The sequence below is a fragment of the Eptatretus burgeri genome, chromosome 13 (assembly GCF_056783735.1).
Source record: "Eptatretus burgeri isolate ZD-2024b chromosome 13, Ebu_testis_v1, whole genome shotgun sequence".
NCBI classification, from domain to species: domain Eukaryota; kingdom Metazoa; phylum Chordata; class Myxini; order Myxiniformes; family Myxinidae; genus Eptatretus; species Eptatretus burgeri.
This window is the reverse complement of record NC_140973.1, coordinates 5,647,831-5,666,406: the sequence shown is the minus strand read 5'-3', so window position 1 is coordinate 5,666,406 and position 18,576 is coordinate 5,647,831. Positions and strand designations below refer to the sequence as shown.

Here is an 18,576-nt window from a genome sequence, read left to right as displayed (position 1 = left end):
CACAATCTTGTCAAACCCATGGAATACGTTACAATGCTGAGAAATCCCACACATTCCCTCTCTCTCTCCCTTTCTCTCTGAAAGGATCGTACTGCAAACCCTTCCATATACTTTCTCAACAACCCTCGAAGAAGAGGTTCAGTCACTCAAACCCTTGGGTCTCATTCTCAGCCACGATCTCTCTTGGACAAGCAACATTTCAAAATTGGCCTCCAAAGCCAGACGCCAATTGGACATCCTCTGTCATGCAAAATCCTCCCTTGGCACACCTGAGCTCCTGTCCACCAACAAGGCTTTCATCCACAGCTTGATGGAGTACTGCTCTCCCCTCTGGGGTGGCTCTCCTGCCTCACATCTTGCTCAGCTTGATGCCGTGGAAACAAAGGCTTTCAACATCATTGGAATCTCTCGCGATGAAGCTGAATCTATAGGCCTATAACTTCGCCATCGCTGACAGGTCAGTGGTCTGTCTTCTTCAACCTCATTTCTGGATTTGCACCCTCTGCCCCCTTTGTGCTTTGTCCCCCCAAGGTATCTGCAGGACGCAAATCGTTTACCAGCAACCCTCTTCTTGTGAAACTGCCTAAATTCAGAACCAATGCTCACCTCCACTCATTTATTCCTCTTTATCCCCACCCGTGAAACCACCGACCATACTCTATTCAATTTCATTCTTCCCTCCAGGTCTTCAAGACAGCTGTTCACCACCATCTGAAGTCATCTCCCATCCAAAATCGTGATCTTTTTTTACACCTGTTAAAACAACCCCCAACCCCAAAACCTTGCTTATGTATCTATATTGCCAACCCGTTGTGTTCTCCCTTACCCCTCATCGTTACCTGCATCCCTTGTTTGTCTGTCGCCGTCTACTTTCTCACTACGCCCTGCTGTTCCCTTTGTTATATTGTGTCCTGATGTGTTCTGTGTCATAGCTCTTCCACAAGCCAAGAACAAATTTTTTTTTTAAAGAAGACATCATCTCAATCTGATTAGAACAAGGCTGTGATTGACAGAATTATGTTGCCATGGCAACTATCTCAGCAACTCATCTTATGCACGCGATATTCCAAAAACCATTCAAGATTTAGATTTCGTATTACACAGCTCTATTCCTCATATCACCCAAAAGGTGGGGACCTATAGTATCAGCTCCTTGTTTTATCTTTAACTGTTTGAACGAATCTTGATCACGTTGGCTTAATTAAATGTACTCAAAGTTTCCAGCAAACCTCAAAGTTTTTTACATTTCTGAAGTATGTTGAATGATATTGGTGGTTAGTAGATTTTTTTAAGCATAATTGACCTTATTCCACGTTGAAAGCATGCAATTAATTATTACCTTAGACACTCATTCGACCCACTATCTTTTCTATCGTTTTACTCCCACTCCCCCCCCCCTCCCCAACTGCATCAATTTGCAGGTTGCTGTTTCTTTCTCTTCTATTCCCCTTTTTATCTCTCTTCTCCATACCCCCCCACCCCTTACTGTTAGTTCATCTTTCTCTTGCCCATAATCAGTGCATTGCCTTCTACTGTCTTTGACGAGCCTAAACTTTGTACTGTATGCAAAATAAAATAAATTTGGCACCACAGTGAAATGGAAACAACCATTGTACTGTATATGGTAAAATACGTCAATGATGCAATTTGTCATCAAGGAGAAAGAAATACATTGTTCCAAAAAGGGTGTTTTTGTGTACAGTATTTAATTTGTTTGTGGTTTGTGACCCTGATGGAGTTTTGCCAGAGTGACATTGAGGATAAACTCTTAGATGTATAAAATACTCCAATGGCTGAGCATTCTCAAACAGCTTCTGACAATCTAACCTTGCAGCGTTCTTCTCGTGATGGGGCTGTCCTCAATAACGGGTGTAGAGATGAAAGGAGAATCACTGATGCCTTAAACCACCTGATCCAGGCAGATTTGGCTTATTGGCCTCAGTAGGCAGCTTGTCTAATAGAAGAAAATTCTGAATCCAAATCCGCCACTGCCTTGCGGTTCAGGTATTGAAACCAAAGGCTAATGATTTAATGGGTTAAAGGTAGCAATCCTTCAAAAATGATGTGCCTTTTGCATACATTAACCTGTGTGTCACCCTTGGACAGGTATACTACCCACATTTTAGCCTTGTGATCAGGGTTACGTGAAGCCATGGGAGCAGGTGGCGGATGGCCATGCAGGCAGCTGGCACATATTGCTAGTAAGGACTTTATGGCCTTGATGCTAGGCAGAGGATTCTCTTATGCAGATCAATGGCTAGGATCACTCGACTAGTACAGACACTGCCAAGAAGAAAGCAATAGCAAACCACTTCTGTCAGCGCTAATAAACAATCATGATCAGAAGTCATGATATATAATATAAATATCATGATATATAATATATACATAAATACATACATACACACAAACATATACAGGCTGTTTCAAAAAGATTGATACAACTTTGACTTCCTGCCATTTCTTCGTTTTTTGACCTATACCATTTTCGTTTATAGGGTTTGGTGGTGTTATTGTGGTATCAGTTCCCTGGAATTTCTAGCTCCATAGCTCAACTATACCATTGACAGTGAAGCAGAAGCCAAAAGTGGTGGCTCTGTGGTGTGAAACAAAATCATATGTAGACACCTGCCGGAGGTTCTGCCAAGAATACGACCTCAGAACACGTGATGGACCCACAAGTTGTGCCATTCAATGTATTATTGGCTCAGTAACAGAATGGATACCAACCGCCCTGCCACTCTAGAGGATACCACTCAGAGGATACCACCCTGCCACTCTAGAGGATAGAGAATGGATACCACTCAGCAGGAGGTGTCAAACTACCTCCGGGCAGTGCCACATGAGACCTACAGGAAAGTTGGACAGAACTTTGGAGTCAGGATCAATGCCTGTCAGAACCTCAGGTGGAGGCGCACGCATCGAGAACGTAAATTCCAAGGAATTTGCGTAAATGACAATTTCAGACCTTGGGCTCTCACTAACTCCAGCTGTGACTTACTGCAATAGCAATCAGTGATAGAAAATACCATGTCATAAGCTTTCAACAAATGTTTGATTCACAGTCCTGAGGTTTTTGTTTCTTTGTAAACAAGTGGTGCCAGGCCCAATAAATCCCGCCCATTTAAGGCATAAAGTTATTTTGGGGATCAAATTTAAATTTGATATATCCTTAACCTGAATGTTGATTATAAGGAATAGAATAAGGAATATTTTAGTCTTAGTTTGAAGTCAATTAAACCATTTTTGACGAAGTTATGACCGTAAAATGATTTTGACCTTTCAAGGCCACGTAAGGTTAAAGGTCATGGTGTAAAATGAAAGCCAATAAAGGACTTGATATATGTCTTCCATAGTAAACACGCATATTCCTAACCTTTTTTGATTCATAATGGAAAATATGGAATTTTGACCGATGACCATGACCCCCAAAACTTCGGACCCTACCGATCTTCACAAATATGTATTTTTCACTATAGGAATGGGTAGGATTATAAGTGACAAATAGAATAAGGTTCACTATAAGCTTAGTTTGAAGTAAATCAGATCATTTTTGACGAAGTTATGAGCAAAAAACGATTTTGATCTTTTCGTGACCTTGACCTTTGATCCAATTGGACCCAAAGGTTAATGGGGTCGTCCAAGGTTCATTGCCCACCTGTGGATTAAATTTGATAGTGTTTGCTAAAGCCGTTTTGCCGTAAAGTTGCTAACAGACAGACAAACAAACAGACAAAGAAACCGGACGATTACAATATCCCGCTCCCTTTTTCCGGGGGGCGGGATAATTGGTTTAGGAAAAAATATTTTCAGGAAAAAAATAAGTGACCACTATATTCGTTATTGGTGTGTGTCTGTCTGTCTACCCTTATTATCAGTATTTCCGTCAATATGTTTGTCTGTCTGTCTATCTGTATGTATATCTGTTCAGTCCAGTACTCCGTTAACACAATGGCGATTTCGATGAAACTTGGTTGATAGGTTCATACCATGACCTCGTTGTGTGCAAATGAGAACCGTTGCTATGGACCCATCCGTTGCCTAGCAACGGACCTCTGAAATATTCAAAAAAAAATCTCAAAAAATTTTTTTCCCGAAAATCAAAAATCGGACCACGAGTGACTGTGGGCAGTACATTCAGCCATATTGTCAAAAATTTCCAGCTGGATCCTATGAAAACTGTCGGAGAAGATAGACTTTGAATGAACCCTGGTTGAAAACAATAAAAAAACACGAAGTTCGTTATATCTCAGAGACTATGAGTCAGATATACATGAAACTGGTATGGTAGGTTCATGGTATGTCCTAGTTATGTGTGAGAAAGAACCGTTGCTATGGACGCTTTTGTTGGCTAGTAACGACTGAAAAACGACTAAATTCGACTTGATCGACTACCCATGTCCACCTACCGGCTTGTCTGTCTGTCTGTCCCGAGCATAGCTCCGTGGGTTTTGATCCGATCCTGATAAAATTTTGGTGGGGGGTTTATATCATGATCTAGTTGTGTTTTCCTGAGAATGGGCGTGGTGCGCCCATTATGGGCGGAGCTACACTCAAAAAACATGTGTTTTTAGGGGGTAGCCGATTTCAATTTGCATCTTCTCCTCGGGGGTTTGTCGAATCTGACAGGGGTTTTGGTATTTGGTTAGCCCAATGGCACCTGCATAGCCCCACGGAGCTCGATTTTTCATTTTCATCCCAAGGTCAAGGTCACAAGGTCACGAACTTAGAAAATTGCGAATTTTGACATAAAAATCCATCTTCTCCGAGGGGTTTGTCGAATCTGGCAGGGGTTTCGGTATTTGGTTAGCCCAATGGCACCTGCATAGCCCCATGGAGCTCGATTTTTCATTTTCGTCCGAAGGTCAAGGTCACAAACTTAGAAAATTGCGAATTTTGACATAAAAATCATACGACCGCCCAAACTTTGAGAGCCAGGATGACAATATTTTTTATGCATAATCTTGAGGTCATTCCCCACCTAAAGTCTTGAAATCTTTGCCGACGACTCCACCCTCTGCCGTACCATCTGTCATCCCTCAGACCGGCAAGCAGCAGCTTCTTCGCTCACTGCAGATCTGGATAAAATCACAAACTGGTCCAACACGTGGAACATGTCTTTCAATCCACACAAATCTCACACTCTCACTATGTCTCTTCGAAAGGACCGTTTACAAAACCCCCCCATCCACTTTCTCAACAATCCTCTGGAAGAAGTCTTTTCTTTCAAGCTTCTGGGTCTCACTATCTGCCATGACCTTTCCTGGGAAAGTCACATTTCCAACCTTGCCTCAAAAGCCAGTCGCCGACTGGGAATCCTCCGTCGTGCAAAGTCCTTCCTCGGCCCTCTTGAGCTCCTGACTACTTACAAAGCTTTTGTCCGTAGCCTGATGGAGTACTGCTCTCCCCTCTGGGCTGGTGCTCCTGCCTCCCACCTTTCTCGACTTCACGCTGTCGAAACCAGGGCTTTTAAGATCATTGGCATCTCCCGCAATGAAGCTGAGTCTTTGGGCCTCTCACTCAATCACCGCAGGTTGGTCGGTGGTCTTTCTGTCTTCTACCGACTCCTCTCCAGCCTTGCCCCCCTGCTCTCTCTGCGATTTGTCCCAACCACATTTCCACAGGGCGCTCAAGGTCCGCCAACAACCCCCTTCTGGTAAAACTACCAAAATCACGAATCACTGCTCATCTTCACTCTTTCATTCCTCTTTTTCCCGCCTTTGGAATAAACTTCCTCACTCTATTCTTTCCCATTCTTCCCTCCAGGCTTTCAAAACAGCTGTTCACCACCACCTCTTATCTTCCCCCATCCAAATCCTCGATCTTTTCTACCCCCGATAATCCACCCAAGCCCACTTCCTTCAATTCTCCTGCTTTCCTTCCTGAAAGTCCCTGTAATGTCCATCTTCTCCTCGCCATGTTCCCCGTCCCATCCCCATCCCCATCCCTCTCCCTTCCACAGTTCACCTGTATCTGTTCCCCAATGTTTTGTCCCTTCCACTCCCACCCCTCTTGTCTCATGCCTCCTTGCTGTGAGTTGTGTGTTAGCTCTCATACGAGCCTCGACCAAGGTATACAAAAAAAAAAAAAAAAAAAAAAAAAAAAAAATCATTTTGCTCTATCTCGAACACCTTGCCCGTGGCGCCCCCTTCAAGTTTGTTTTTACGCTGATTTCATCAAAGTATGGATAATCCGAGGAGTGCGAAATGCCATAGGGCCTATATGACGTTATATTGTTCCTGGAATGTTCCAGAGGAAGTTTTGCACCAAAGGTCATAATCCTTGACCTTTAAAATTCACAAAGGTCAAATTTTCAAAGTTGTGGGATTGGAACTGGGTTTTCGACCTTCTTCGACGAACTAACTCCAATAAGCTATAGCACGTATCCTGTTTCTTATTTTAATGTCCACAACATTGTTTTGTGACCTTTAAAGGTTATGCAAAGGTCAAATTTTGAAAGTTGTTGAACGAAACCGGGTTTTCGACATTTTGCAGCTAATAACCCATCACTCGTACCACATCATGTTGATCATTTTTATAACTTGGTCAAACATTATCACATTGGCTCATCCTTGACTTCTGAACCAATCTACATCGTCAAATACCGCTTGTGAACCATCGTCGTCTTCTGACTTGTAAACATTTAAAGTTGCATCACTCTTTTTGAAACACCCTGGATAAGATCAGTGCCCGATGCTGGCCCTTTAGGCCTGGGTCGACATTGTAGTAGTAGTAGTGGATAAAGTTTGAAATTTCAACCTTTATCAGACACATGGTCTGGCAACCAGAATCATTTCATATTTTGACTTTGGGTTCAGGGATTTAAATCAAACTTGGACAAGTATTACAATGATGGAATAATGTGGGGGGAGGCATATCTGGCAACGTTGCAACATCGAAGAGTGCCCTTCTAGTTATACAGGGTGTTCCAAAAAGACCAGGACAAATTTAGTTTTTTTTACCACAAATTTATTTATTTATTATTTAGTACCACAAATTATACAATGATACTCTTTGTTTAAGATGATACAGCAACTCATAAAGTTTTCTAATTTTCCAGGTCTGGTGGCTTAATGTAATATAAAATGGCGACTCCACAGGAGAAAGCTCAGTGCGTCGAATGGTTCAGAGACAAGATCCGACGTGCAAGTTCAGCGTAATATCCGTACAAGGTATGGAAGGAATCTCGGGTATCAGAGAGTGGTAGAAGAGGTTAAAGAGACTGGAAGTTGTCAGAAACAGAAAAGTACCGGTCGACCAAGCACAAGTGCAGCAGATGTTGAACGAGTGCGTGAATCATTTCAACAAAGTCCCAGAAAATCAATTTGATGAGCATCTAGAGAAATAGGATTACCAACCACCACTGTACACAGGATTTTGCATCAAAGACTGAAGCTTTATGCTTAAAAAAAAAGGTGCAGATTCTGCAGGAACTCAAACCAAATGACAGACCCAAATGCAAGGCGTTTGCCTTGGAAATGCTCAGTCGCGTAGAGGATGATGAAGGTCAGGTCAGGTATGGGAGCATGTGCCAGAACAGCGCGTCGCTGCGTCCACTTTCCGCCGGTACTCCAGGGGCCTCCGTCTGGCCATCCCCCAGGCAGATGCCAGGCCCATCCCCATCTCCTTGAGATGATGGTCAACCTGCTGCAACCATGAGGCACGTGGTCGGCCCACTGGCCTCCTCCACTCATGAGACTCCCTCGCTGAGAGAATCTGGTGAGCAGGATCAGCGTCAGGAAAACGAGCCACATGTCCATACAGCCGCAGCTGACGCTCACGGACTATGCAGGTAACAAATCTCATCCGAGTCTCTCTCAGCAACCGCTCGTTGGACACAAAATCCGACCAGCGATAGCCAAGGATTCTCCGAAGAGACCTGGTACCAAAGGAATTAAGTCTCCGTCTCAGATGCTTGGTCAAAGTCCAAGTCTCGCACCCATAGAGCAAGACTGGAAGTACCAAGGACCTGAAGACTCGGACTTTCGTCCTCCCGCACAGGTACCGGCAGCGCCACACCCCATGATCCAGTGAATCCATGACTCCCCAGGCCCGACCCAGACGTCTATTGACCTCCGGCTCACAACCTGCGGAGACATGAATATCACTGCCAAGGTAAGTGAATCTATCCACGACCTCAACATCCTCACCACAAACAGACACAGACAGGACAGCAGCATCCAAGATGTCACCGAAAGCCTGGATCTTTGTTTTGACCCAAGAAATCCGTAATCCCAACGGCTCCGACTCCTCATTCAGCACCTCGAGGGCCCCCAAGAGGATGTCTAAAGTCTCCGCAAAGATGACTGCATCATCTGCAAAATCAAGGTCCGAGATCTTGACATTGCCAAACGATGCACCGCAACTTGATCTCTCCGACATCCTCCCAAAAATCCAGTCCGTACAAGTGCTGAAAAGTGTGGGGGCAAGTACACATCCCTGACGAACTCCAGTAACAACTGGAAATAAGTCAGAGGCGGTACCACCACACTTCACAGCACTCTCAGTACCAGAGTAGAGTTCAGACATCAGATCGATCAGTTTCGGTGGCACCCCACGAAGACCAAGAATCCTCCAGAGGACATCCCGATTCACTGAATCGAACGCTTTACAGAGATCAACATAGGCTGCAAGCAGCCCCTGCCGAAACTCTCGTCTGCGTTCAGTGAGGACACGAAGAGCAAGGATACGGTCAATCGTTGACCTCTTTGGTGTAAAGCCTGACTGCTCTGGACGCTGGTGCTCAAGCAGATGGTGGCGAACCCTATCAAGAATTATCCGAGCAAAGACCTTGCCCGGCACTGAGAGCAGCGTCACCCCTCGGTAGTTGTTGCAGTCTTGGCGATCACCCTTCCTTTCCAGAGAGGGACAACAAGGCCCCTCTTCCAGTCAGTTGGGATGATGCCTGTGTTCCAGGCAGAGCACAAAACTGCATGCAACGACGCGAGTGCAGCATTTCCACCAGCCTTGAAGTTCAGTTCAGCATGGATGCCACAGATCCCTGGAGCTTTGCCCCGTTTCAACTGGTTCACCGCAGCCCGTGTTTCCACAAGCGATGGTGGACCACAGTTGATTCGAGGGTCAGCAACAGGGATTGTAACACCCTTGACGTCCAACTCGACAGCTGGGGGATCGGCCTGGTACAACCGCTCAAAGTAACCGGCCCAGCGGGCCTTCACTTCAGACTCCTCTGTCAAGAGCCTACCACTCTCTGCTCGAACTGCAGTGCTCCGAGGGATGGGCTTGGATGAACGTAATGCGCGAATTCCCCTGTAAGCGGGACGAGAATCACCTGTCCACAGGTGATGCTCTACCCCCTCACAGATTCCTCGCACATAGCCCTCCTTGTCCACCCTCAGTGCACGTACAGTTTTATGCCTCAGCTCCCTAAACAGCTCAGCTCTGCCATTCAGCCTGGCCCTGTGACTCTGGTCAATGGTATCCAGTGTCCCTTGAGAGACAAAATTCTTCTTTGCCCTGCGGTGAACTCCAAGGCATCCACCGGCAACATCAAGGACGGTGGTCTTGAAGGTGCCCACAACTCTTCAGGACCCCCAAAGCACCCAGACCCCCAAGTGTCCACTCAGCCTGTTCGCAAACTCCTCAGCTACTCTCTCATCCCTGAGCTTGGCAACATCCAGCCTAGGCTGGGATGGTACCATTCTCCAGGATTTAAGGTGCAGCTTTAGAGTTGCTACAACAAGCCTGTGGTCAGTATTGAGGAACTGAGCACTCCGGTAGACCCTGCAGTTCTGGATCATCCTCCAACGACCGTCAATGAGGACATGGTCAATCTCCTTTGCCACACCGCCAGCGTTGGAATACCAAGTCCAGCGATGAGCTTGCGGGCGCTGAAACCATGAACCAGCCACCCTAAGTCCATGACTTCTTGCAAAGTCAAGGAACTTAGTGCTATTCTGGTTCATAGTTCCTGACCCATGGGGACCAACACACACCTCATAACCATCCCTATCAGTTCCAGTCGATGCATTGAAATCCCCCAAGACTAGAAGTGTATCTCGTCTGGGGCACTGATCAACCACAGACTCGAGTGTGGCGTAGAATGCATCCTTCACGGTAAGATCGCTCGCCTCAGTCGGAGCATAAATAGAGACCAGGGAAATGACACCTAAGGAGTGGCGAATCCTTAATCTCATAATACGCTCGTTGACCGGTGTTACCTCAATTATCATTGGGGTCAGCTTATTGGACACAGCTACAGCAACTCCTTGGGTATGGTAACCATCAGAGCGACCAGACCAATAGTAGGTGTAACCACCCACCATTATCCCGCCGCAATCCGGTCTCCGAACCTCAGAGAGAGCTGCAATCCCGATGTCCAAACGCTTGAGCTCAGATGATAACAGAGACAGGTGATCATCCTCTCTTAGGGATAGGACATTCCAGGCACCCACCCGAAGGGACCGCCTCAGGTTAACCCAAGGAGAACGCCGTCTGGTGGACGACACCTCAGCACCACTCCGACACACTCTCCCGCAATCTGACCCAGGGATGTTACCCCGTGGTTTCCCTCCTATCAAAGATTGGGGGTCCCGAAGGCTTTGCCCCAATCCCATCATCCGGTGAGCTGCCCTGCGAAGGGAAGCTGCACAGGAGGTACTCCCACGGAGTGGGTTTTCAGATTTTTTTTTGCGTTTTTGCGTTTTGCGGAATGAAGCGTTTTACGGTGGCTGGAGTGCAAATCCTGCCACCAACCTCCTAATAAGAAGTAACCCAACTGCAGGAGGACGTCCGCAGACACAGTTGGGCACTAGATATGGATGGCCGTTGGCTCACAAGGAGCTCCTCCGCCCTTTGACAGGTTTTGTTTTTAATCCTGCTGGGTGTCCATATCCAAACACCCTCCTCACCAGAAAACCTGGTGGGGGAGACGGTTTAGTCGCCGACAACCCGACCATGGAACAGGTTAGTACAGGTTTACATGGTACCTGTAGTAGGTCACAGATCGAACCTGACCTGACAAAAATGATGATGAAGATTACCTGAAAAAGTCATGTTCACAGACGAAACTTGCTTTCATGTATCGGGGAAAGTCAACCGGCAGAATGGGAGGACCTGGGGGTTCTGAAAACCCCCACGTGGTCATTGAACACACATGTGACAGTCCAAATGTCAATGTGTGGTGTGGCCTTCTCCATGACCACTGGGTGGGTCTGTTTTCCTTTGCGGAGGATAGTGACCTAAACAATTTACCTGAATATGTTGGAAGGATTCGCCTTCCCACAGATTGAAGACCTGCAACCCAATATCATTTTTCAACAGGATGGTGCTCCCCCTCATTGGGCCTTAGTCGTTCGAGCCGTCCTGAATGAAAAATTTCCAGGTCGCTGGATTGGCAGAGATGGACCAACCACCTGGCCCCACGATCATCAGAGAAAAGTCCCCTTGATTTTTTTTTCTGTGGGGGTTTGTCAAATATGTTGTTTACAATACCAAGGTGTCAAACCTGCAGGATCTTCATTCTCAGATATCAGATGCATGCGCACTGGTGGACACAAACATGGTGAGTTGAACATGGCAAGAAATCGTGTACCGCCTTCATGTTCTGCGCGTGGCAAACGGAGCTCACATTGAAGTGTATAAATGGTGTGCACAAAACTTTCTGAATTTCTTTGTCATATAAACCAATGGGTATCGTTATATAATTTGTGGTTCTGAGTATATTAACCCATTCGAGCCATATTAACCCATAGCCGTTCGAGTATCCTGCTTCGGAGTGGCAACCCATCCAGGATTGTGCCCAATAGCCCAGGAGACTGCTTTGGCAGCACCAACGCTCTGTCCAGAGTATGGTCCCAATGGATGGATGGATATATCAACAACCAAAATAGTCTGGGTCTTTTTGGAACACCCTGTACTTGTTTTCACAAAGATTGCAAAACGAAAACACACTTTTACAAAACACTAAACACAAATCTCTACAGTGAGCACAACATTCATGTGAGAGTTTCTTGTTTTCTCAATGAATCCATATGTTTGCAACTGAAAGCAATCAATTTCAATTACAAGCATTTATACTTCACATGAGAAAATGGAAATTACTCAATTTTTCAATCAACTTTCAGACCTTAATCATGAATAAAATGGACCACAGGTGAACTCTCATTTGCGGGAGAGAAATGGAGCAGGTACGAGAGGAAAGACAAGACAAGACGTAGCTGGAGCTGCACAAAATCTACGAAATGCGATAAGAGCAACCATAGTTGATAATGTAATCAACCATGGACTGACCGTGAGTCAAGCTGATCAGCTCGTGCAACCCGATCTCGTGAGATCAATGGTTGCTTCAGTCATTCATATTTTCAGGAATGAGAATGGGTAAGTGCCCTTTACAAAGTGTATACCTCTGTACTGTCTGTAGTGTATTGCACTGTAAGTGATCGAGAAAATAAATTTGCATTCATTCAATTGCACATTGTATTACCATCTGTCAACATTCCATCCATTTTTAGAATTGAAAGAAAACCTCCTTCTGGTGGCAGAGGATGAGTCTTCACAGAACAATGGGAGACTGCAATTGTGGACATAGTCATCGCAAACAATTCCATCCATCCCAAAGACATTCAGAGCAGGATAATTCAGGACAATGATACATTTACAAATATTACTCGTGTTACTGTAGTTTGGAAACTACTTACCGTGTCCTAAAGAGAAATCGATTTAAAACTAAACAAGTGTACAGGGAGAGGAACACTTATAAGGTAAAACAGATGTAGTATTAGCATGTACAAGTTAGTCATTCACTGCATTCTTTCCTGTACTATACTGTAATATAAACATATATATATATATATATATATATATATATATATATATATATATACATATATATATATACACGACTGCAATGATTCAACAAAAAATATGGAGTTTACTGTAATCCTGATGTTGTCCAATCTGTGATACTCATTTTTTTTCTGCCCTAGAGAATAATGAAGTTTGATGCCAGTGTTGCTCCACATGAACACATAGTTGTGTGGATGAGGCTGGTTTCAATTTGAGCAAAAAAAGGATACGTGGATGAAATATCATTGGTCATCGTGCCACAGTTGATGTCCCGTGTCACCAAGGAGGAAATATAACCAAGTGTGCTGCCATTTCTAGAAATTAGTGTAATCTTCCATAATGCCACCATCGGTCCATAAAACACAGCACGCCTGCTGATGTTCTTAGATTCAATGCACTAAAGTCTTATCCCCCCAGAAGAGAGTGTTGGAAGGGCCAGAACTGATAAACTTTGTCATTGTGTGGGATAATATGAGCTTCCACCACTCTGCACTTGTCCACAGGTGGTTTGAAGCTTATGTAGTTTCTCAATGGTATACCTCCCACTCTACTCTTGCTTCCTGAACCCCATCGAGGAATTTATTTTATTTTTTCCACCTGACACTGAAAGTTTATGACCATAATCCCCGGGAGCAGGAAACACTTCCCCAGGCCATGGAGGAGGCATGTCAAGACATCACTGCAGATGTATATCAAGGGTAGCTCCACCATACAAAACACTTTTTTTCTGACGTGTAGGGCCAGATAAAACATTCTCTGTGTTGTTCGTGAGAACATGCGGCCTACAGAGATCAAAGGCTTGATGTTGAATATCTGTAAAATCCCTTTTTTGTTCAAAGAGCTTGTTTTCATTGTAATTACATCCTGTTGCAAACGATGATTTTGTGTACAAGTTTCAGTGATATCTAGGTCATATTGGGCTCAGTCTACTGAAAAAAAAGGACATACTCTATGTTAGAGGTAACATGTTAGAGGTAACATGTTAGAGGTAAAGGACATGTTAGAGGTAACATGTATGGTCACCTGACACAATGTCCAATAAAGTACGAAGAGTAAACAAGCAGAAATAGTATGAAGAAATAATTATTTATGAAAAGGATTAAATATTTCAGTGTTTATATTGTTACGGTTGTGGAAATTGACAGAACACCATACAGGTCCTTTAGATCAGTTATGTCGATAAGTCTGTGTTCAGGATAGATTTTCCCACCGAGGTCTAAATGGATTTATTCGTGTAACCGGGCTGTGATCTTTGAGGTAGTGTTTTTCTTTTGCTATCTTTATTTTGGACCAACCGCTTCACAACAACCACCTCCACCACCAACCGCATCTCAACAACCACAGCCATCTTCTCCACAACCGCCTTCACAACAGCCACCTTCACAACAACTACCTTATCCACAACCGCCCAACCACACCACCATCATGACCACCACAAAACGCCAGCCACACCACAATTACAACCACAACCACCAGCGCATTTCCACCTCAGCACACGGTTGCCAGAAGCCTGGCATTCGTAGAGGGAGAACAGACGACGGCCCCCTCGCCCTCCCAACGAATAACAACTCCGCCGGCCAACGCAGGAGACTCCCAACCCTGCGAGTGGATTCTCAACACGTGCAGGAGAAAAACAAGAAGCAATAACGAATGCGGCGCAGCGGCGAGGAAACGGCCCCGATTGAGCGGGAAAATGGATTCTTCTGGAAGTTTCCCTCGCGTGCTGGGAAAAGGGAGGGGGCGAGGGGGAGGGCTATAAAAGACGTGCTGAGGAGAATCGCACTCTCTCTCTCTGGATCGCGCTCTCAGGGTGGTTGTGAGGAGAATCGCGCTCTCTCTCTGGATCGCGCGCACAAAAGCTCTCTCTCTCTCTGGATCGCGCTCTCTGAGTGGTTGTGAGGAAGCTCTCTCTCTCTCTCTCTGGATAGTGCTAAAGCTCTCTCGCTGGATCACGCTAAAGCTCTCTCTCTCTCTTTCTCTGGATCGTGCTCTCTGGGTGGTTGTGAGGAAACTCTCTCTCTCAGGGTCTATCATGACGAGGTCGGAGGCGCCGAAACACCAGCAGAGGTCTGTCGTGACGAGGTCGGAGGTCCGAGACGCCAGCAGAGGTCGTTGTTGTGACGAAGTCGGAGGCGCCGAGACGCTAGCAGAGGTCTGTCATGACGAGGTCGGGAGAAGGAGGACGGGGCCAAGAGGATTCACCACACGGTCACGTTTTCCTTCCTTCTCTTTCTTTTCAGGGTTTTTGTATGAGAGATGTGGCGCCATGTCCTTAAGTAAACCTGTTTAAGTAATTGTACATAATAAATAGACCAATGGTTGTAGTTCTTCTTGTTGTGCATTTGTTGATTGCATTGCTTTTCTTTGCCTTGCGTAAATGCATGCGTGTTTGCCTCGCCTGATTGCATACATGACTGCATACGTGTCGTGTGTGTAATAAATGTCCTTGTGTGAATGTCACCTGCTCGTTGCGTCCTCTTCCCTCAATTGAACTGCCAAAATTAAGTTCGGAATATAGTTGGTTCTTAATAACCGATAAAAGAATCGGATCCGGCGGGGCTTGGCGATATACACCGCTCGGCAAATCGCAAACGGAGCGAGCTGCTTAGTGGCTCGTTTCCAAGCAGGTCCCGTCGAGGTGTAAATCCCCGGCATTCTGCCTGCGTGCATAATTAAGTAAATCGACAATTCGCCGATCGGACCCTGTCGCGCGCGAACAGAATAGGTGGCTGATTTTCGGTGTGATTAAAGATACACCCGTAGCTGGATTTCGGCGTTGATCCAAAAGCTGCGACTAGGTTTGCCCGTTCGGTGGGCGAGATCGGCCGCCATTGGCGCGAAGCGGTCGCCCGCACGCCGAGCGGGTGGTAAACCACAACAATATTTTGAATTCGTTGTGCCTTTGTGAAATGGTTGATATTGTGAGCTTTTCATTTGATGACAAATGTATCATTTTGATGCGAATATTTGATTTTGAGATGTAATTTGAGATTTCCTTACTTCCTTCCTTCCACATAAGTGCTGCTTCACCAGGATGAAGATTTGACAGCATTATTGCATTTTGTAAAGGGATTTTTGAAGCTTTGCAAACCACAAAACCCTTTTGATTCGTGTGTTGACCGTTTTGGTAATGTAGGATATTGTTTAAAGAAATGTGTTGAGGTGCTAAAGAAAAACTATAAAAATAAAAAAATTAAAAAAGTTAAATCCCCTTACAATGAGATATACAATATCAAAGTAGCTAAATAATGAGAAAGACCCTGAGTGACCGTTTGACAAAGCATATGGAGGTGTGTTGGCCATGCCCGATGACTGACCTGGAAGACAGACAACCCTGTAGATGTTTCTATAGCATTAATGTCAATGCTGTCACTCTTCAAATGCTTGACAAGTTCCTCAAAATGTTGTTTTTGGAATGAGCCCTGTTATAAATAAAGCAAACAGACAGGTACATTTTATTCAAATTGTACAACCAGTGTGGCAACAAATGTAAAGCAGCACTTGTGAAGAACTTTCGTTACCTTAGCTAGGTACACCAAACGCTTCCTCTTCCTGTCCACAGCCACATTTATTCCTTTAGCTATTTATTGGGGAAAAAGGTGGCGTTACAAAGATATTGGAAAATAAAAGAAAACTTCCATGCAATTTTATTGTCTCTTTTTGAATGAAAAGCATAAAATTATCACATGGATAGTTATGTGAAGGCATTGCAGCAACTACCGTAATGTCCTTCCTTTTGTGAAGATGCAAAAAAAAAGAATGAATAAGCATGAGCGAGAGTGGTTTCAAGCTGTGGTTCGTGGACCCCAGAGGCTATTGACGGGATTCCAAAGGCCAAGATTTAGCGTCGAGCACCTCCAAATGATGTCACATGCTGTGACTCACTGCCTGTCACAAGCAACCATTTGTGGAAGGCCATGGATGATCCTGCTTATGACTGATTTTTTTTTCGCTATGACTTTCATACACGGTGGTCCACAAAATGTTTAGGGGTGTGGAATACAAGAATGAAATGGTAAAATATATACTTCATAACAGAAAGGGAGAAGGGATGGGGACAGAAAAGAGAAGAGCTTTCCAGTAGAAAGGAGAAAAGGGGGTGGGGGAGTCAGAGGATCAACATGGGGGCAGGGAAAGTCATCAAAATTTTATTTTACGCAGGTAAAGGCGCTGTCACACCTTGACGATTTAGCCAGCAATGGCAACATATAAAAATGTATGTAAAACGTTGGCGTACGCTGAAATTTTGATGTTTTGTTTTTTTAAGTTTTGGTCATATTCATAACGTGTTGGTCGTATGCATAACATATTAGTAACAGGCACAGAACGTTTCGTTGTCTTATAGATAACTTATACCAACGAATGCTTAGCCTGTTGTTGGCGTTCACAACCTATGCCCAATGATAGTTTAACTTAGGCATAGCGTGCTGCACGTATCGCTGATGAACTCGTGGCGTAGCCTGTTAAAAACCTGCCTCACGCCGATTTAAATCGTAACCGCCTGAGAATCGGAAGTGTCAACCACGCAGTCACACCTTGAAGATTTAGCCAGCATATGCCGTCCAATGAAAAATGTGTCTAAAACGCTGGCACACGTCGAATACGGTATGGGTAAGTTGTGTATACGTTAGGAGCACGCTGAAAAACGATGAAGTACGCTGTCATATTTCGTGGTACGTCTCGTAGGTCGTGAAATTTCAAGCATGCTGAAAATTTTACGACTTACTCGCCGTATGGCTCACACATTCCGCTACGCTGGGAATAAGTTGTAGGCACGATATGCGATCGTTGACACACGTCGACACAAGTTCCTTGTAAGTTACTCATAAGTCGAAACACGTCGAGGTAATGTTTAGCATACCCGAAACTTGTTTTCTCCGTCAAGGCACATTTTCTTTTTTTCTCCTTGGCTCCGTGAAGGCACGTGACGAAATATCTGAAGTTGTTGTTGTTGTTATTTTTTATTATTATTTTTTAGTCGATCACGAATTTTAAAATATATTCGGACATTTGCTTTTAAGTTTCGACGTCGACGTGACAATATCTTCAAACAGAAAATATTCAGAGGAGGAACTAAGAATAAGACATGAGCAAACTGAAGAGGCAATCATACGTGATGTAACGGCACGTGACGAAATATCGGAAGTTATTGCTTTTTTTTTTTTTTTTTTCAAACGCTGCCAATACGCCATTATACGGTAGCTGTAAATTAGAAACACGTTCAGCAAGTTCTGTGGTCGTCCGGAACAAGTCAATCAAATATGTCTACATACGTCAATATGCGTTGGAGGTACGTTACACACAGGTTCAAAGCAAATTACTCATAGGTTAGAAATAAGTTTTGTGTACGCTAAGCATTACCTCGACGTGTTTCGACTTATGAGTAACTTACAAGTAATGTGCCTCGACGTGTGTCAACGATCGCATAATGTGCCTCGATGTGTGTCAACGATCGTGTAACATGCCTACAACACGTTACTCATAAGTTATAAATAAGTTTCGGGTACGCTAATCATTACGACGTGTTTCGACTTATGAGTAACTTACAAGTAACGTGTGTCGACGTGTGTCAACGATTGCATAACGTGCCTACAACTTATGGCCAGCGTAGCGGAACGTGCGAGTCATACGCTGGCATACGTCGTAAAATTTCAAGCTGCTAAAATTTGAGGACAACTGCAAAGTACAACGATGAAAGCCAGCGTACTACGACGTATGGCAATGTTTTTCAGCGTGCTCTTAATGTTATCAAAACTTACCCATAACGTA

At 44.6% G+C, this 18,576-nt stretch overlaps 1 protein-coding gene across 1 annotated transcript in view; it reads right to left on the bottom strand.

The window, feature by feature from the left end:
- Positions 1-18,576, bottom strand: part of LOC147013725 (tyrosine-protein kinase HTK16-like) — a 37,080-nt gene that overhangs the window by 12,278 nt on the left and 6,226 nt on the right. The window contains exons 3-4 of the mRNA XM_085850887.1: positions 16,329-16,387; positions 16,125-16,229 (exon numbers count right to left, since the gene is read on the bottom strand). Coding sequence (XP_085707013.1) covers positions 16,125-16,229; positions 16,329-16,387 — 164 coding nt within the window. The remainder of the gene's footprint in view (positions 1-16,124; positions 16,230-16,328; positions 16,388-18,576) is intronic.